Raw genomic sequence first — 21,688 nt, forward strand, 5'->3', positions numbered from 1 at the left:
GACGTTTTTTAAAAGCACTTCTAATGAGTTTTTTTTAACTTTTTCTGAAATTTTAGCTTTTAGTCCAAAGAAAAGATTCGAAGTTAGGGTTTTGTCTAGTGGCATCTTGTAGAGTACCCCAGTAAAGGAATCCAACTTGAAATCAATATACTAAATAACAATCACATTATACACAGAACTACTCTTTTTGAGTCTGAACCACACAATTAAGAGAGTCTCCTCCTTATACGGCTTAAACAACCTCTCAGACACTCTCCCCAAACATAAAAGTCGGTTATTTCGTTGACAAAAACAATTTATATGAAACCGGCCAACGCCGGCAATGTGTGTCACGTCTCTAGCCGATAATCCCGCCGTTGCCACTACACCTCATACCATTAATACAAGCAACATATATATATATATATATATATATATATAGTACTAGATGATCAATATTTCATTTATTACATGTGTAGGATATATAGCATATGCAATTAATTAATAAAACTGGATTTAAGTTTATAGGGAACACGTGTCAATTTTAAGTGATATAGAGAAAGAAAAAAAAAAATGAAATAAAAATTATAACAATTCAAGGTGTTTTAATGGAGGAACTGCAACTTGTACAAATGAAGATGAAGTCATCACTTCGAATCCACATGGACCGAGTGGCGCTTTTTCTACAAATTACAATAATAAATGATCAAAACAAAAAGAACTCAACAGTGAAAATTTGAGTAAAAAATATGAACGGACAATATTATGTTCATGATGGACACCGAACTTTTGTTCGTCGGAACATATATATTGACACCGGACTATCGTTCCTCGGGCTCGCGGTCGTCGAAGGATAGCCGAAAAACCCACTTGGTGAGTGACTTTCTAATTGAGGTTTTGCTTCGTCTGTGATGACTGCGGTTGTTGTTGGTGGTGGTGGTGGAGTTGACGAAGGATTTAATCCTCTGCATCGCGAGGTTTAGTGTGTCTGCTGACATGTTAGCGAAGCAGACACGAAACCAACCCGGTTCAGTGCAATGACATGATGAACCAGGAGAGATGTTGAGGCCAACATTGTACACAATTTTCTTCCAAAGCTCTATTTCTGCTTCAAAAGTGTTGGAGCTCAAGAGATGTCTCATATCTACCCAGCTAAACAAGCCAGCATTGCTCTTGAGGCAGCTGATACCGGCATTTTTGAGGCCGGAGACGAGCATTGAGTGTCGTTCTTTAAGCCTCTTTTGATTCTTGGAAATGTAATTCGCCGTGAATTTCTTATCGGACAGAATTGCAGAGAGAAGATACTGAGTTTGAGAAGAAACCAATCCGAAGCTGGACATCTTTGTGGCGGCAGACACAACCATGTCATCGTTGGAATAAATTGCACCAACTCGAAAACCGGGAAGCCCGAGATCTTTGGAAAGACTGTAGACAATGTGAACTCGGTTCCAAACTTCGGTATTCATGCAGTTTCTGTCTATCAGAACCTCCATGATGCTAACGAAGCCGGGCGAGCTAAAAACAGTCCCGGAATATATTTCGTCACTTATTAAATGAATGTTTTTTGCAGTGATGAAGGTGACAAGCAGGTCAAGCTCATGTCTGGTCATTGTAGTGCCCAAAGGATTCGAAGGATTGGTGACCAACACACCCTTGACTTTGAGGTTGCGTTTTTGTGCTTGTAGATAAGCTTCTTCGAGAGCCGATTCAGTGATTTTAAAGCCATTTGAACTAGTACACTGAATCGGTACAATTTCAGCCCCGGTTCGCCACTTGAGATCTCTGTCGAACCTAAAAAATAATTATAATTGTTGGTTAAGAAGTACTTGACCGCGTGACAATAATTAATTTTGTAGTAAGATGAAAGAAATGTAAATACTAACAAAATAGATATATACGTACGTACCCTGGATAGTATGGAGTGGGAAGAAGAAAAGCTTCGCCGGGTTCAGCCAAACAAAACATAAGGGTCTCATTGGCCGAAGTTGCACCAGCAGTGAGTACCAGATTTTTTGTATCAAAGCTTACTTTGTTTCCTCTAATTTCTGCCATAAATTCTACCATTGCCTGCACATAATAAATATATGTACAAACTCACTTAGATATTTAAATATGAAAAATGATAGAAGTCGTATGGGACAATTATTACGGTAACAATGCTTACCTTCTTGAAAGCGGGAAGGCCATGATAATCTTGGAAGAGAGCAAGCTCTCTGAATATGGATTCTCCATCTTTCTTGAACCCGGCCGCGTCCGGGTTATTCTTCAGCCATGACTCGAGAAGATCAAAGGAGAGCTGCAAGAATGTGATCGAAAATGAGCTTACATATATTCTTCTAAGATTATTTATATTGGTGTTATATATATATATTATATATAGCTAACCTGATTTTCTGCAAGACCCATTTGAATGATTCCAGTGGGATTCTGAACCTCATGGTATGGGTTCTTCTCGTACTCCTGCCATCCTAGGAAGTATGAAGAGTCTTGCCCATGTGAGTTGCACGTGGCTTTCTTAGAGAGTAGCTTCATTTTGGTCTCTAACTGATGGAGATGGAAAAAGCTAGAACAATATTTGAAAGAATGAAAAGTAGTGAACAAACGAGAAGAAACCCAGTAGTAATGAATAGAATTCTAGAGAGAGAAAGTTGAAGTGTTTGTAAAGAGGAGAGAAGAGTTGGTGGTAGTGAGGTGCAGGGCTACGTTGCTTGCTATATATATATATAAGAGAATACTAGCACTCAAGGAATGCCACGTCGGCATGAGCCCCGCATACTTTTGACCAAACAGAAACTCTTTATCAGATATACAATCACAATTCTATCCCACGCGCTTTCTACACTTCCGGTTCTATAAATTGAATTTGTTTGGTCTGATGGAGTATACTTCCATTGATACACTAACAGTTAGGCTCAACGCCACCATCATTCAAAAATAAATAAAATTTTCTATAAATATATTCTCTCACATTCTTACATCTATTCACCATTGAAAGACTTATTAGTAATTTTCTCTAACCCCATAGCCGCTGTAGAGAGCGCGTGAGGTAATTCGTTATAACAGCAAGTGTCATAGGTCGGAAACATAGATAAAGCTAATAAGACACAAGAAGAAACAAAAATGGGGTATTCAATTAAGAGGAGTGGTAAGTGGGTAGTTCGTTGAAAATGCCGACAGCAAATCTCGGCAGACAATGGCTAGTTCAGTGACCCTCCAAAGCCCATGCAACTTCGACCGTTCACCATGCCTTGGTCCAAAATTTCCCCAGCTGCTAGGCCCATCATGTCGGCCATTCTCTCTCTCTCTCTCTCTACTTAGTTCTAATCTCCTTAATTAATCTTTGTTTCATGATGCAAACACACCAACTACTTCTTCCCGGTCAACCTCTGAGAAGAATACTTACAAGAAGTAATTCCGCGGCGTAAATTTTTTTATTTTATACACACAATGCGCTACACCTAGTTAGCCGTAAAACATAAATTTGACTTCAGATGGTATATATTTGTTTAAGTGTTAGTATATAAAATATATATGTGTGTGTGTTAAATGTGATTACGAGCTACTTCATAGTGATATTTTTGTGGCAATTATGCAAAGACCACCAAATGGAAGTGGAAATATATAGTTAAATAGTCCACATCAAAATCATTCTTCGGCAATAAATATGGAGAAAATATGAAGCATAATTAGTTAATTATGAGACGCTACCAAATGGGGAAAATTTAAAACGCCGATGTAACTAATTATTGTTTACAACGACTTGATCGCGAACCAATAGTCGGCACTTAGTTTTTGGCCACCTGATTTCTAATTGTCTTAGTCTGACCAAGGCAAGTGCGGTTAAAAGTAAAAAATACTTTGGAACTTAATAAAAGGCATTAAAAAAAGCCATTTTTTAAGGTCATAAAAGTGATTCATAGAGATAGTTGATCTCTATTAAAATAGTATATGGTAGGTGATGGTGGTGACAAACAAAGCGCTAGCAGATTTGGAGGGCTTTTTTTTTTCCTTTGGAATTTGGCATATCTTTTGTAATAAGCGTTTGATCCTTCAAAAGTATGGACAGCTCATGATGCCATAGCTTTGTTGAGCATTGCTTTAAGTTGATGATTCTGAGGATTAGTTGAGCAAAGAACCAAAATAAAAAATAAAAAAACTATAATGTAAACAATCAATAACTTGGAGAAGCTACTATTATTTTTATTTTTATTTTTATTTTTTGGAGCATCTATATCGATCCTACAACACACGCTTCATTCAAGTTAGGAGTGCGATTTGAAAACGAGAACTTAATGACTTATCTCTCGCATTTCTGCTAATACCACTATGCCCCTGGGCCTACTTGGAGAAGCTACTATGAAGTAGCCTCAAACCTAGAATTAAAGCAAAAAGTCCTAAAGTTCCTTTAATCACATCCAAACCCTAGATTAACAAAATCAAACATTTGACAATTTCACCTCAGTGAAACATAATGAGTACAACTTTTTTATTTCAGTGATTTAATTAATGGGCAAATTACACAAAGGACCCCTCAAGTTTTTAACTTGTACATGTAGATAGAAGATGGCCACAATATAACAGAAATGCCCAAATTAACTATTTGTGGTTAGTGGATTGATAAATTTACATTTTTGTCCTTGGAGTTAAACTATTTGTTTAATGAAAAAATGTAAAAAAAATTTGTGTATTGTTAAAGTTACGGTTTTGCCCCTAAGACTCCATCACAGCCGAATCCTCTATTCCATGCTCACCGGTCCATCACCGCCATCACCACATAGCCCTCCACCGTCCGAGCTCAACCTCGCTCACTGCATCCGAGCTCGCCGCCGCCTCCATCACAGCCGACATCCGCCATAGCCAAGCTCATCCCATCTGAGCTCGCTGCCGCCTCCATCACAGCCGACGTCCTCTAAGGCCGAGCCTATCAAAGCTGAGTTCACCGCCGCCATCATCCTCGAGCTCATAGCCGAAGCCGCAACCAGCCCATCGCCGTTACAGCCAACCCATATCCACTTCAACGTGCACAAGCTGCTGTTGCCAAAGTCGGATCCGTCTCGCTGTGCACTACAGCAATTCATCTACAGCCGCAGTCGCCGCGAGTCATCTATGGCGATTCAGTTCTACCGCCGTTTCGAGAGTCCTTTTGCTCGGCGGTGTTGTCGTTGTTTACCGCTGTGTGGTCAACTTGCCCACCACCGCCTATACCCGATAGGGGCATTGAACATGCCAGGGCAACAGAAACACACCAATCCGATAAGACCCACCTGAACAAAGGGCGAATCGTACCGGAACATGGATGATTTTTCAGTAACTTAGTTCAGCGTCGTCCCAACTTCTTCGTCTCCTCGGAAACGTTGATGTAAAAGGAATGACGTGGTAAGGAAGCGATGGGGTGTACCCAGGGGCAAAAATGAAACTTTTCAATATACAATATCTTTTATTTTTTCATTAAAAATAAATACTTTAATTTTAAGGTCAGAAGTGTAAATTTATATTGATTTTTTGTGGTCAAACGGTCAATATGGACATTTCTATAATATTGCTATAACTTCTCTTTACATGCACAATATAGAAACCTCGAAGGTGATTTGTGTAATTTGTTCTTAATTAATTAATTAGAAGGTCCCATGGCGGCATGGATAGAATTGGAAGAACACATAATTAACATAACCCCTCCTTAAAGATGAAACACACAAATAAAGATACATGTAGTATACGTCATTTCATGAGAAAACGAAAAACGATAATTTTTTCTTTTCAATAAATGTATTTCACTTTTTAAATAAGAAAACATTAGTATTGAGTCGAACATCGTCTCTCATATTGTATTTCGTAAAGATTATAAATAGAATATTTCTAATCTAACATCCAACCTTGTCTTCAAAATCCCTAGTTAAGGGTTGATATGACGCATAACACCAAAGATAGTGATTGTATAGAGAAGAAAATTTCCAAATGTAGGGGTACCCGACCAAAAGTTTTTCCAAATGTAGGGGTACCGACCGAAAACTTAAATCAATCAAACAAGTTTTAACCCAAATCGCTATTTGTGTAAGAGATGGACCCTTGTATTATTAGAATGTCGTTGTTGTATCCAACCATTCAACCGACATCGTCTCTCAAATGGCTAGACTAACTGTGTTGATATATATCTTACAGTACATGTACATGACATTTTGGCATATTACTTTGTTTACCACACACACACACACACACACATATATATATATATATGTATGTATATGTATATGACTCTGAATTACAGTAGTTTGAGGTTGTGTTAGACGTCCTTAAATTAATGGAGATGTTGTTTAAATTTAGAAATAGATGAGAAGTGGAATGTATATGTATATGACTCTGAATTACAGTAGTTTGAGGTTGTGTTAGACGTCCTTAAATTAATGGAGATGATGTTTAAATTTAGAAATAGATGAGAAGTGGAATGATTGAAGGTGAAGGGGGACACGTGGTTTGTATTGTGGGTGATTAGGGCATGTGGAACCCTTGTTTAAATGCCCCATCACTCCTCCCCTATTCAAACATTTGTGTGTAGGCTCAGGGACCATTTGAGACCGTTTCCGTGGTGACAACTAACATGACGCTCACGTTAGTCCATTCCTCACACTCTTCTCTGGAGACAAAGACATTGACCATTTGCTCCCTCTCTTCAATATTGTAGGCCCCACTCTTGCATTGTCATTTCTCTCACTAGATTTTGGCTTTTTTGTTCCCTCTCTTCCTCATCCTAAAACTTAATTTTACTTAGGGTGACAATATTTGACAACACATTAATACGGTATGGGATAAGAAGGTTTGGATTTGGATTTGGATTATATTCGTGTCGATACGAATTGACTCGCTAATTAAACGTGTAGTGTTTATATCAAAAATGACTTATTTAGTTAAACGTGTAGAATAAACATGTTGTATTCATATTAAAAATGATTTAAATGTATCTTTTTGTGTCAATATTTGACACTACATGAATACTATACGAGATAAAAGGGTTTGGATTGAAATTTGGGTTTGGACTAATTGTGTTCGTATCGTAATTATGTCGACACGGATTAACTAGCTAACTAAACGTGTCGTATTCATGTCAAAAGTAACTTAAACGTATAGAATAAATATGTCGTGTTTATATATATAAAAAATCAAGTCTTGACCCATTTATTAAACAAATTAATCATATTATTTTCGTGTCAAGAGTCTTAGACATGATTAATAATCGTGTCATATTCATATCGATCCTAATTGAATACGACAACACGAATTGCTATCCCCTATACAGAATTAATGTACCGTGTGTGGACAAACACTTTGAAGGTCAACGAAAATTACATATACCAACTTTGCAATATTGGTTCATACGGAAATTGTATACAAGTCTTCTTTTGAGATACTTACCAATAAAAGTCTTCTTTTGAAATAGACTATTTTTAAAATGGACTGTTGGAAACATAATTAATTTGTCATCATTTTGTTCATTAAAACATAGAAATTAATTGAACAAATGATAACATAATACATCTCTAACCATTAAATGTAAGCCTGTAAATGCTTAAAAAGAAAAAGTCTTGGAGAGGGTTGACTTGAAATGTAGAGATTTTGATTTTAATGTATAGTAGTTCTCATTTTCGCGTTTTTCAATCCTATAAAAAAGCTGTCTAATTTTTCAGAATATTTTGTTGGAGGTCAAGATAGACTCGGGTTTACTGATTTTTAGTAGTTATCTTATTTAAGTGATTAAATTTTTCAGAAAATATAAATTTTATAGCATGAACCAAAAGACTATCATGCAAACAATTAAGAATGGTGCTTCTCAGAACATTCAACCAAAAGAGAGAGTCAAAATTAGCATGGCCCTCAGATGGACTTCGACCCCTTTTTTGGGTTAAGGTAAGGATCCTCTTCAATGTTAGATAAGGTTTTGGATTCTATTAGGGTAGAAATTGAACCACTAGGTGAGATCCATTTATAATGGTCCACTTTCATCACACCTGATGATACAATTTTAACCCTTCAACATTACCCTATTCAGCACTGAAGAGGTTCTAAATATTCACCAACATTTTTAATGAAATTTTTCCTTGACAAACATTCTCGATTAAAATCTTCAGTGGAATCCAGTTCTACAAGATATTAATGGAAAACTAAACGACGAGCTTCGAGCTGTTCAATGTGACACAACCTTGAGGACCCAAGCAAGCTAATCCTAGCCCTTGGAGTGTCAAACTGAAGGATCTCACCAATGAGCCCAGTATTCTAATAAGACGCATGGAAGTCCACATCACTCAATTTCAACCAAGCCATGGATCATGGATGGGGACTCTTCCAGCAAAGCTTGACACTGATCTTTCTTTGTTTTTGGGTTGGCATACAATTCAATGATTTGAATGCTGGGGGGGTTTGTTCATATTTTTCAACAACTTCAAAAACCCTAAAGTCCACCCTACAAGTACTTGCACTCCTGAGAGTCTTCCTAGAGCATTATCCGGATTATGTCTGCCGATGCTGAGTCACCAAATAACACATCTCAATCCAATGTTGTGTCATTTTATCAATCAAAAAACTCTCCTATTTCATATATTCCTCAAAGATAACCATTTCGCCACAGGGAAAAAAAGCATTTGATTGTGATTTTTCTTTCCTTAACTAATAACACATATTTTAATAAACAATTTTGCCAATTATTAAAATATTTCCAAGAAAAAATAAAACAAAGTAAATTTTTCTCTTTAAAATTAAAAAAAAAAAAAAAATGTGTTCAATTATAAAAATTGTTTTGAGACTGGTAGAAAATCCTTCGCAGACTCAAGTGCTTGGAGGGTGGACTTTAAATTCCATATATTTTCCTTTTTCTTTTTCTTTTTCTTTTTTTTCCTTTCCAATTTACATTTTTCAGAAATGGTATACCATTGGTACCACATTTTAAGGTTGAACGGACCTTCGGAATTAAAGTAGTCATGAATATAAAAATGTTTATGACACTAGTGGCTAACTCAAATAGGTTGACTTTGTGTGTGTGTGTGTGTGTTTAATTGATAGTAACGCAAAATTCATCAGCACCAATCCTTGAAACATTTCATTATATTTGGTCATTATATTTGGTCAATGTCTCAATCAGTCGAAGCTTCAAATGAAGCCTAAATCCGAAAATGTGGACATTTTCCAATCTTACACTGTGTGCTCATGTGATTTCTTTATCTTTATCCACTCTAGCATGCAAGGATAGCCTAAGTGGCAAGTTGTAACATCCAGAAATAGGGGTCTATAATTGGGCTGTATGGTAAATTCCAAATTGGACCATATAGTTGGACTTAAAATGAGCCCAACCATGTTCAGTCTGGGCTGAGCTCCTGGTAAGATCAGTTCAAGTCTAGAATTTTGTGTTCGAGTTGGGCTCAAATAAGCCCACTTTAAGGCCCAAACCAAATTCATTCGTAATTACATTTGTTTCTGAACTAAAGGAGACATAACTAGGCCTGCCTTTACTTAACCAAAAAAAAAAAAAAAGAATTGGCTTGCCTTCCGTTCAAACTTTTTCGAGACAGAGAAATTACTTTTTGTTCTTGTATAGTTTTGGTGTAACATTGAGTTGCTATATTGTGACTTGAAAAAGTAATTTTTCGTGTAAAGAAGTAAGATGTTATAGGTGTCTCATATCGAATCCAAATAAGAATTGAAATGAGTATAAATGGGTGGATATGCAACGGATAAGTATTCACTTATTTTAGTTGGTATCAGAATTAGACTTAATTCTTAATACAATGTCAAGCCAAACACCCGACCTATTACCCAATATAACAAGAATTTCTTACTCAAACCTTTTTTTTTTTTTTTTAACTTCACAAATTCATAAAACAAATACTAATATTCATATTTTTCAACAATCATTTACCCTTTCCATGAACTCTTTATATTTTCATGTCTATTCACCTTATCTAAGTACAAAGAAAACATTATTAATAGTTTTAATTATATATATATATTATTCTATGTACTTAATTAGACAATAATTTTATTGACCAAAATATAATAACAACATATGTAAATAGTCCAAGAAATAGGCGGTTAATTCCTATAGCTTTAGATGAACCAAATTTCGTGGACACTCCAAAGCTTCCGCCAAATTTTAAAAACATGCATCGCAGAGAGAGACCTCATAACAGGCAAATCACTCCAAGCACTCTACATCAAGTCATTCATCGCACCTTCTACTTACCTCTCCAACCATTTCATCCTCCTCTACTCCAAATGCGGCCGTCTCACCGCCGCCCGCAAGGCCTTTGACGCCACCATAAACCCCAATGTCTTTTCCTTCAACGCCATCATCGCCGCCTATACCAAAGAATCGCAGCCCCGCATTGCCCACCAACTGTTCGACCAAATTCCCCAACCAGACCTCGTCTCCTACAACACCCTCATCGCTGGTTACGCCGACCGCGGCGACACTGTGCCTGCAATTAGTTTGTTTATGGGGATGAGAGAGATAGGTTTTGAAATGGACGGGTTCACTTTTTCCGCTGCGATCACTGCTTGCTGTGACGATATTGTTTTGATGAGTCAGTTACATTCGTTGGCGATTTCGGGTGGGTATGATTCTTATGTTTCGGTGAATAATTCCCTCGTAACGTATTATAGCAAGAATGGGTATTTGGAAGAGGCCAAGCGGATTTTTTACGGGTTGGGTGAGATTAGAGATGAGGTTTCTTGGAATTCTATGATTGTGGTGTATGGGCAACACCGGGAAGGAAAGAAAGCACTGGCATTGTATCAGGAAATGGTTCGTAGGGAGTTGAATGTTGACATGTTTACTTTGGCTAGTGTTTTGACTGCGTTCACGTGCTTGGAGGATTTGTGTGGCGGGCATCAATTTCATGCTCATTTGATCAAAACGGGATTCCATCAGAATCCCCATGTTGGCAGTGGTTTGATTGATTTGTATTCGAAATGTCGAGGTGGTATGTCGGATTGTAGGAAAGTATTTCAAGAAATTTCAGGTCCGGACTTGGTTCTTTGGAACACAATGATTTCTGGGTATTCTCAAAATGAAGAATTCTCTGAAGAGGCACTAGATTGTTTCAGACGGATGCAACGTGCTGGTCACCGCCCCGATGATTGCAGTTTTGTTTGCGTGATTAGTGCTTGCTCCAATCTGACATCCCCGTCTCAGGGAAAGCAGATTCACTCCTTGGCACTCAAATGTGATATTCCGTCAAACAGAATCTCAGTGAATAATGCCCTGGTTGCAATGTACTCGAAATGTGGAAATCTTCAAGATGCAAGGCGGTTATTTGATAGGATGCCAGAGCATAACACGGTCTCTCTAAATTCAATGATTGCCGCTTATGCACAACATGGGATTGAAATGCAGTCACTGCTTCTTTTTGAGCAGATGCTTGTAAGGGATATTCCACCTACTAATGTAACCTTCATCTCTGTGCTTTCTGCGTGTGCACACACTGGAAAAGTTGAGGAAGGCCGGAAGTACTTCAATATGATGAAAGAGAAATTTGGGATCAAACCAGAAGCAGAACATTATTCATGCATGATTGACCTTTTGGGTAGAGCTGGCAAACTGAGTGAAGCCGAGAGGGTGATTGAGACAATGCCATATAATCCTGGCTCAATCAGTTGGGCAACGTTGCTTGCTGCTTGTAGAAAACATGGAAACATAGAGCTAGCTGTGAAGGCAGCCAACCAGTGTATTCAACTGGAACCTTCAAATGCTGCTCCATATGTCATGCTTGCAAATATATACTCCACTGCTGGCAGATGGGATGAGGTACAAACAGTTAGAAAACTTATGCGAGATGCAGGAGTGAAGAAGAAACCGGGTTGCAGTTGGATTGAGGTGAATAAGAGGGTACATGTGTTTGTGGCTGAGGATAGTTCACACCCGTTGATAAATGAGGTTTATGAATTCTTGGAGGAGATGTTAAAGAAGATGAAGCAAGCAGGCTATATGCCTGATTTGAGATGGGCTTTGCTCAGGGATGATGGGACAAGAGAAGGAGAAAGGGAGTTGAGATTAGGACATCACAGTGAAAAGCTTGCGGTTGCATTTGGGCTGATCTCGACTAAGGAAGGGGAACCGATACTGGTGGTGAAGAACCTTAGGATATGCGGGGATTGTCACAATGCAATCAAATTTATATCTGCAATTACCGGGAGAGAGATTACTGTTAGGGATGCCCACAGGTTTCATTGCTTCAAGGAAGGGCAATGTTCTTGCGGGGATTACTGGTGAAAATACAACCTGTCCCTAAATTTTCACTCTTTTCCATCATTAGAAGAAGCATGTCAAGGCTCTTGAGTCCGTGGAATTCACAACTCCTGAAAACACTCTGTTGAGAAATCTGCCTACTTCACTTTTGCCAATTGTTAGCACTTGAACTACAAAATATATTTACATCAATTTTCTTGATCTTGCATATTTTACCCATTTATGGTTGACAAACAATGGAATATAAATCCACTTAGTAATGGATTCAAATTACAAAGAAGTTAACAGTTACGTCAACTGGTCAACAACATATCTACAAAGTTTTCCTTTTTTCAAACCCAATCGTTTTTTAGTATTGTTCCACAAAATGCAACACAATTGTAGAACTTCTAGCATGAGAATTCTGAAAAAATTTCATTGTGTATTTGATTAGGAAGAAAAAAAAAGTTTTAAAAAAATCATCATTCCAAGTTCATAAAACTATCTCAAAGAAAACAAAAATTTCCAATATTTTTTTGTAGGAAAATTTTATGTGAATTATTTGGTTATTAATTCTTTTGGGAAAAATAAAAAATAAAATAAAATTTCTCTGCTAACCAAACTTCTAAAGTTCTAAACAAAAATCATTTCATTTCTTTTCTGGCTATTTCTATCTAACCAAGCCAAGCTTATTCTTCTGTATTCACAGAAAAAGGACAAAACACGGAAGGAACTGGAAGTCCTTGCAGCACAACATGCCTCCTTAAATACCAGTCCCAAATTGCACCAATTGAGCAACTTAATGCTGAAAATACAGGTTCTTGATCAGTAAGGTACATTTAGGAACTGCTGCAATTTAAATGTACGCAGGATCCAATTAAATAAAACTAGACAGTCTGTAGGAAACAATTTAACAAAATGCCAGAATGTGATGTTGCTCGGAACCTATAAAATCTAGGTTAGATTTAATTACTGAAATATATATATATAACATCTCGGTTGCACACAACATCTCAGCTGCAGAGAAGTTTGGTGAATTCCTCTTGTTCCTGTTTAGCCCCCTCCATTTCAGAAGCTATTTTTATTTGTAAAATTTGTTTCTTCCACATTTGAAATGGATGTCCGAATTACGTGAGCAATATGAAAATGAAAATGGACCTCTACTTAGTTTCACCCAAGCCTCATACTCGTCATGAATAGATCAAACAGGTTTGGGTCCATAAAAGCAGCGACAATTGCCCTATGAAAATGGCTCCTGTGGGGTCTTGAACCAAGAGTTTGATTTTGTTTTGTACATCTAATTTTCTGCATAAGCACTACTATCATCACGAAAACTATTGCCCATAATCCATAAAATACAAGCATATCACTAATGATTATAGGAAAGAAAATCCAGAATCTCAGTGATTAGTGTGATCCAATACATAGAAGAATACCTAGTAGAAGTGAGAAATCTCACTTCAAGACAATTTTAAGGTTCTATCGATAATCATTCTCCTCTGAAGCAAAGGAAGAGAAGTTGTCTGAAGTTGTTCGTCACTTGCCCAGAGCCCCTTAAATCCATTTGTAGCAGCATATGAAACAAGTACTACCAACTTCGTTCATAAAATGGACCGCTACTATTCAACTGCTATGCCAGTATCTTCAGTACGAGGCGGCCTCCATTTGCTATCAAATATACTCCTTTCCACAACATTGTGGGTCTCGAGAGGAAGCTTTGCATCAATGAGCTCCAGCAATTCTTGCAAGCCAACTCCCATTATGGCAGATATTTTGACATGTGGAACAGATTGAGCTTGAGAACAGGAATCTTTTCCAATCTTCCTGCAGTCATTAGACAACTCACTTTGTTGGTCACATGGAGTTTCCCATCCCATAAATTGACCGTCCTCATTGATAGCTTCTTGCCCATCTACTGATGAGAGCCAGCCATCAGAGTAATCACCCTGTTGGTCATCGACGGTCCCATCAGACGCAATATCGTCATAATAATCATCAGCGCCCTCTTCAGACAATTGCTCAGATGCCACATCATCAACTTCTTTCCCTGAGAAACTGCCGAGTTCATCCTCTTCATCATCTAGATTTTTATCACTTCCCATTTCCTCTTCTTGAAGATCAATCTAATTCAGGTCTTAAAATAAGATGATCATGCAATTTATTTGTTTTCCTTCTTGAACATACTGAGAGCTGATTCAGAATTAGTACCTTGTTCCAAACTTCAATCATATTCTGAATCTTCTCCTCTGACACTTTCATGTCCTTGAGAACTTGCAATACGGTATCCCGTTGCTCGTCAAGGTTGGGTGCACTGGAGTCCAGGACATGCTGCAAAGGATATGAAAATATCTATCACATTGCTTGCTATGAGCCCTTTCTGGTTGCCAGCTCATACATGTTCTAAAGATGACCTTTGCAGAAAATCATATCCTTTTGAAGAGCTCATATAAATGGAAAATATAGCAGAAAATCATTTTGAAGTGCCTCTAATCCTACCCGATAATTGATTTTTAAGATCAATTGTACAGACAAATTGCTTCAACGAAAAACCATAATTGTATCCATATTTACAGCTAGTTACCAAGTCACCTAAGCATCTATTTCAAATAATTCTGTTTACAAGCCTAAACTGGTACTGTTGTATGGGCGAAATCACATAAGGGCCAGTGGTGTGCCCCCCTTAGCACACTGTTCTTTTTACACGTATGTGTGTGTGTGTGTGTGTCCCCTTTCCCTCACTTGATCTTAAAGAATGAAGACAAGAAGAAGGGTGGACAATAAATTCATACCACAAGGAGGTCAGCTTCCACCACTTCTTCCAAGGTTGCATGAAATGATTCCACTAACTACAAATATTCAATATAAATGATGATGAATCAAACAGTGACAACGTACAGAAGGAACAAAGGAGCAGCATAAACGCTCTAGTTACCAGCACAGGCAAATCTGATATAAAGCCCACAGTATCACTAAGAAGCACTTTCCTCCTGAACATTAAGCACTTAAACCATCAGACCGCCCAGGAAGTGACAATCATCATCACGATAATATACAATTAAAAGGGATGTCATTCCTTTAAACAGTAAACATTACAAAGCAAAACTAAAACTTGTTAGTATTACCCTGATGGAAGAATAACACTTCTTATTTTAGGATCAACTGTTGCAAACAATCTGCATAAACAGAAATTTCAGGCTGAGATGCAAAATTAGGCAGAACATAAATAAATAAATGGTGGAATAGAATCCATCAAAAGGTGAGTGATAGGTGGGGGGCAGAGTGAGTGTGTGAGAGAGAGAGAGTTTAAAAAGTTAACCCTCAAAATTTAAGCATATTTAAGTGTTGTCCCAAATTTTTACTAACAAAATAGGGTAACTGTTCTGATATACCGATCATCACTATACAGATCACTCGCTGAAAGCTCACTGACTAGCGTAGATTTCCCCTGTAAAAATATGCATGTATGTTAGAAGAATCCAAATCAGACTATTCACGTGGTTGCAAATAAAAAGCATTTTATCCAACTTTAGACCACCTACAGCATTTGTGTACCCAACAACAGCAACAGTGGGCATGCCTTGATGATATGAGCCTCCATGCCTCTTGCGAGCAGCACGTTGCAAAGCCCGGGTACGACGGACCTCGTTTATTTCAGACAGTAACAGTTTCTTTCGTTCATCAATTCTGGAATTTCAGGGTTGTTAAAACGATCATATGCAATGCAAGCAAGTTAAACTGCAACTTCTAGATAGATCAATGCGCATGTAGCTTATTTTATACTAATTACTGAAACAGTATTAAGTGTTGGACTGTCACTGTGACACAACTAAAATGCTTACATTCGCTGCCAAGCAAATGGAGGAAGGAACATTTTTCAACTCTCAAAATCAAAACATCAAGTCAGGAACGAAAACCCTAAGTAGAGAACACAATGCTACAACGGCAAACAAGTTATCATATATAAAAGGGCCATGAGTAAAAGCATTAACAATCTCCTGAATTCATCCAAAACACCCACCTATTAGATCAATGTCCCTAACAATAACATGGAATCCATCTGCTGCTACCCAAAATAAGTTCCTTGTATGGCTTCACAAATCAATCACAAAAAAAGTACATATTCAAAGGCATTCAAGCATGTATGCCACGTAGGCACATACTTGTGGAATATCATTTTTTCTGCAAGTCTTAATGGAAGATCACTCTGTCACAGAACATACTTTAGTACAAAATAAAATAGTATACATTATTTGTCACAATTAAATTTTAAAGGTTGCAAAATGATATGGCCCAAGACAAGTAAAAACCTTTTTAACCTTTGACCAACTTTTGTCATACGAGAATACATGTATAGTGATTCATTGATTAAGCATGTAAAGTGTAAACAGGTTGAACTCCATATAAACCTAGAAATATACGGGTTTTTATATTTGAAATATATAATTCAATCTCAATTCATTGAGATGTTAAGTATGTGGAATTTCTTTCTAAAATCAATATATATTAATACCTTAAGAGGGTATCAAATTATCATCATAAGAAAATGGCCAGCGTGTATATACATATCACGTTTAATGCCTTTGATCAGACATCTACAGAGCTTTGAAATTTATACAAACATATCAGACATCTGAATTCAGATTTGCATTTTAAACGACAGATATGATTTGTTTCATAATTGGATTTAACCCAATCAAACTCAGATCAAGATTTGACCCATTGACGCTTTTAATCGAGAAGCTGACATAGACCAGAGATCTTATCAACGCTGGTACATGGAAATGAAACTTCATCAAGCATGGGTAGGCTTTTGAGCTGCTACACATTTGGTATATAATTGTTTAATGAGAAGTAATTCCATCTATCGCCAACCATACTAAAAAGTACATATGCAATGAAGTTCAATAAGGGAATAACTGCTATACATAAAATCGCAGAAGAGGGGAATAGCTGCTATACATAAAATTGCAAAAAATTGCAGATGACGAAAAAAGTAAAGTTATTTTCTTGTTTCACAAACTCACACCATTTACAGGGAAAGAATCATTCTGCAAGTAAAGAACTAATGATCACTAAAGTATCCAGGAAGCTGAATTATTTTGTTGATTTAGAGAGTCGGAAAAAACCTTCGTCGTTGCAGCTGAAGTTCAGTTTCACCAGCACCACTAATAAAACCACGCCCCCCACTTCCTCTCCTGTAAGTGATAGCCACGCATGTTAAATATGGTTCAAATGAAGTAACAATTAATTAACTAAAGCACATGCATACTCATATAGACACATAATACATTTACATACCCACACCCACATGCACACATGCACACATGGTCAGTCAGTCATAGGCATACACACACACACACACACACAGATGGAATGTGATGTTAAGTGTGTATATGCAACTACATAAATTTATTTCAGTCCACGTCATATTTCAACCTTACACAGTGCATACTCAGATTATCTGAATGTGGATATCCAAGCTCATCTCTTAAGAGGTATAGAAGCATGTGGCTACCATAGCTCCCATCAAATACAATTAGAAATATAAAGGATAAACACAATACAATACCCTTCATAAAGCGAAGTTCAAGTGTAATACAACTTCGAACATGGAAACACAGAAAGAAATGGTGGATTGGGACCCAGTTTCAGATCAGAGATGAGCAGGCAGGGATCATGACAATTTGCCATAGCTGCACCGGATATTGGGCAATTGGTCAACTTCATCGGAAAGGATATTACAGATAAATCAGGTTCAGTTAATAAAAATAAAAAATAAATAAAAGAGGGGATGGAGGGGGGACGGGATGGAGGTGATCTAATGACCTACACAAATTAGTAATGTTGTGACAAGATTTGACAGACTCAAATCTGGGCACGATTACACTATACATGCCCAAACTTTCTAGTGTCACTTCCGCAAATCAGACAAAATTTTTGACCCGCAGCATATGGAGTTAAGCTCATACTTTGCATAAAACAACCAACTTTTGAAAGTGAAACCTCTCTCACACATTTCTCCAACATGACCCAAAACAATTTGTCTACTTCCTGCATAACAAAATTCATGCTTATCTCTTAAACGATATTGCTAGTGCAATGGGATAAATTCAGAAGATAGAGTTCATGGATCTAGAAGGCACCAAGCTATCATAAACTTCATCTGATATGATCTGTAATTCAACTATCAACTATGGGAATGAACATGTGACTGTAACATGCTTGATTTAATTCACTTAATCCGAAAGCTCCACAAAGCAGATGTATCCGGGAAGTACATGTCTATGCAAATAAAGCAAAGATGAAGAGCATATGTGTGTGTGTGTTAAAGCAGTGTCTTTTATTAGATAATAGACATCAAACTGTAACTAAAATATGAACTACTTGTTCAAGCATCTCTACTCAAAGAGCCTTTATTTTTTTCTTTTTTTTTTCGTCTAGAAACCTAGGCTCAATAATATGTCACACCCCAAATCGACTAAGAAGTTCATGGATGAGTATATGCTTTACACGCATCAGCTGAAAAATCCCTGGAAAATTGTCCCTGATTTCCATGTTCTTGCAAATCCACTGCCTTCACAGTTTAGCATTATTAAAAATTCAGGCAATAAACTCACCCTCGGGCACTGACAACTTCAGCGTCTCCAAAAGCAAAACTTCCATCAGAACTACGTACACGGACAAGCCTACTCATCTTATACGTCAGAGCTGCCAACTGAGCCTAAAATTGAAGGAAAGGAGAAGTGGCCAAAGATTCAGAACCATTTCTCAACTCAAGTTTAACTGATGCATACAAATTGCAATGCAATGGTGCCAATACCTGTAGCCTCGCTTCCTTTGTATAGGCATGAGCATAAAAAATCTTTATTATGAGACCCACACGGTCCAAAACAGGTTTCTCCCAAGCCCGCTGCCATTTAATATGGGAAAACACAATAAAAGATGCAATGATCAGATTTTATAAGAAAGATACAAACGAAGTAGTAGAGCTTTCTTTGTCTTTTCTTCCCAACAAACTGGAGAGGGATTGAAAGGGTGCAACTTGCCTCTAAATTCCGTTGCTGAATCCTGGTCAAAATTGCATTCACAAATACAGCATCCAACCCGCCCTGTTAAAACAATATAGTCTCCACTAAATCTCCCCCAATAAACATTATATAAATGCTGGAAAGCCAAATAAAATCCACCATCATAAGGGTTAGATAGAGCTCCTTGCCTCTGATTCTATGGTATCTAGATGACATTTAATTGTTTCCACGGTCCCTGGTCCAAAATATGTGTCTACCAATTATATAAAACAGATGTGTCAGTATATATTGACCAAGATACATTATCAAATAATTCTAAATTAAAAAGAAGAAAGAAAAAAAGACGGGCCAGTTCGGGAGTGACCGTGATTCTTGTTTCTGTATTATTATTATTTTTTATTGTTCTTCTTCTGGCCTGATGATCACTATTTTTCATTCCATTTTCCAAGAATTTGTACAAACCAACCCCATTTCCTTTTGATATTATGCTTTTTAAAATTGCAACAAAACCGCCCTAAAAGTGAAGCCATAACTAACCTTCAACTTTAACATCCCAATTTCAGATTGAGAACTAAATGGATATAAAAAAACCATATATCCGAACATATAAATTTCCATTCTACACAAACAGTAGGTCATAAACCCCAGTATCAAACCACTCTCAAAACCAACAAATTAGATTGTACCCAAATTAAATTCTCTGGATTAACAAATCATTACGCAAACAACAAAAACAGAAAAACAAATTCAACCAACCAATCTAATCAGAAATTTAACAGAACAGCAAAATAACCGAACAAACTGAACATCCAGAGACCTACCTGCGCGAGGCGATTTGGCAGCAGGGTTTTGAACAACAATATGTGGGGGCAACCCTTTGTCGCAAAGCTCAGTATCGAAGTAGCCATCTCGCTGTTCCTCGAGCGAATTGGCCAAGTTTAGAGCTTCGTCAAGCTTCGTCCGCAAAAGGGTGTCGGGCCGCAGACGCGGCTGGACCACGAACAGCTTGGGATGGCTTTCGGGGTCTCTGTTGAACTCATGGGCGTGTGCGTCATGATGTCTCTGTCGCAGCGATGAAAGCGAGAATGGCGAAGAGAGAATTGAAATCGAGGGAGATAGAACTTTTGGAGGGATCGAATGTGATGGTTCGACGGAAACCTTGATCGGCGCGTGATTTGAGCAGGAAGACAAGGAGGGTTGGGTGAAGTGGGTTAGGGTTTTAGGGAGACACCTGAGAGGAGCTCGTATGTGTAATTGAGAGATGGTTCTGAACATTTGAAAGAGATGGTTCGGTACAGATTTTGCTCGCTCTCTGTACTCTGCTATTCGTTTGCGTTGGTTTTGTAGTAGATTTTTCAAAGAATAAGAACACTGCAGAATTTGGTTAAAGAATAAGAAGGCAATTCGTGTTCGGTCATAATAGTAAATTCAAACTCAATTTATTTAATTAATAATTTTGTCAAAAACTTTCAAATACTAACTCATCTCATTTATTAAATGGATAAACGTGTTAATCGATCTCTTTATAAAAACTAAACATTTAATATTTAATTAAATAATATATAATAAAAAAAATTGTCACAATTAACTCAAATATTTAAAATAAAAATATAACCCGAACACATTTAAGGTCAATTCAAATCCATTTATATTGTGTCGTGTTGGCGAATCGTATCGTAATTTGCCACCCCTAACTAAAGAATAGTGTGACTTGTTAAAAAGAAAAAGGAAAAAGAATAGTGAAACTCAAACTATTAACTCAAACTATTAAATTATTCTCCTTGGTTAAAAGAAACAATAACTTTTTTAGGAGAATATGTTATCAGCTATGTAGCAAGGAAATGGACACGATACATGATACAACACGGATGCATTAACACGTCAAATTTTTAAACAATATAACACGGGTATTACATGGACACGGATATATATATATATTTTTATTTTTATACATTTATTCAATAATTGTATTTTTAAACTTTAATTCATTTATAATTTCTATACTAAGAGTTGCTATGAAATTAATTAGAAAATGAAATTATGTCATTATTGTAATAATTTTTATATTATATATACCATTATTTTACTACTTTGTCATAAAAGTATTTATATTATTTTCAAGATTACTAGGTAGACTCATGTTAGAATGACGTCCAAAATAATAAAATTAATTTTTATTTATGGACTATATAAAGTGTCGGACACGTATCTGAAGAGTGTCCGTAAAGTGAGTATATGACACAAGTACAATTCCTTCGTAGAAGTGTTTGTTCTTCCTAGGTTATTAGAGAGGGTTAGTGTAGTCCAATAAAATAACTTATAAAAGTTTAAAAAGAAGAAGATAATTTTAATATTTGGAAGAAGATAATTTTAATTTTTAAAAAGGTCAACTAGGCAATTATGTTACTGGGAATGTCTTTGTTAATCTTATTAAATATAGGGGTGTCATTGTTCGAAAAGAAGTCAGGTTGTA

At 36.9% G+C, this 21,688-nt stretch overlaps 3 protein-coding genes across 3 annotated transcripts; 1 reads left to right on the plus strand and 2 right to left on the minus strand.

Moving 5' to 3' along the window:
• Positions 1-477: 477 nt before the first annotated feature.
• Positions 478-2,511, minus strand: LOC132284957 (1-aminocyclopropane-1-carboxylate synthase 3). The gene is made up of 4 exons (XM_059787102.1): positions 2,365-2,511; positions 2,144-2,275; positions 1,886-2,046; positions 478-1,770 (listed from the first exon to the last, which is right to left on the minus strand). The coding sequence occupies exons 1-4, from the start codon at positions 2,509-2,511 to the stop codon at positions 801-803; spliced, it is 1,410 nt and encodes a 469-aa protein (XP_059643085.1). The 3' UTR covers positions 478-800.
• A 7,153-nt stretch (positions 2,512-9,664) lies between these two features.
• LOC132286037 (pentatricopeptide repeat-containing protein At3g49710) lies at positions 9,665-12,416 on the plus strand. The gene has a single exon (XM_059788294.1). The coding sequence runs from the start codon at positions 10,073-10,075 to the stop codon at positions 12,230-12,232; it is 2,160 nt and encodes a 719-aa protein (XP_059644277.1). The 5' UTR covers positions 9,665-10,072; the 3' UTR covers positions 12,233-12,416.
• A 1,115-nt stretch (positions 12,417-13,531) lies between these two features.
• LOC132282325 (GTP-binding protein At3g49725, chloroplastic) lies at positions 13,532-20,617 on the minus strand. Its single transcript, XM_059783960.1, has 13 exons — positions 20,037-20,617; positions 19,404-19,468; positions 19,234-19,296; positions 19,008-19,097; positions 18,805-18,908; positions 17,314-17,382; positions 15,727-15,871; positions 15,577-15,632; positions 15,310-15,360; positions 15,120-15,174; positions 14,977-15,033; positions 14,396-14,515; positions 13,532-14,310 (listed from the first exon to the last, which is right to left on the minus strand). Exons 1-13 carry the CDS (start codon positions 20,488-20,490, stop codon positions 13,807-13,809), a joined length of 1,833 nt encoding a protein of 610 aa, XP_059639943.1. The 5' UTR covers positions 20,491-20,617; the 3' UTR covers positions 13,532-13,806.
• Positions 20,618-21,688: the final 1,071 nt, after the last annotated feature.

Source organism: Cornus florida, unplaced genomic scaffold, assembly GCF_030987335.1.
Source record: "Cornus florida cultivar Cherokee Brave unplaced genomic scaffold, ASM3098733v1 CherokeeBrave_3.0.0_Hap2_Chr11, whole genome shotgun sequence".
In the NCBI taxonomy this organism is placed as follows: Eukaryota; Viridiplantae; Streptophyta; class Magnoliopsida; order Cornales; family Cornaceae; genus Cornus; species Cornus florida.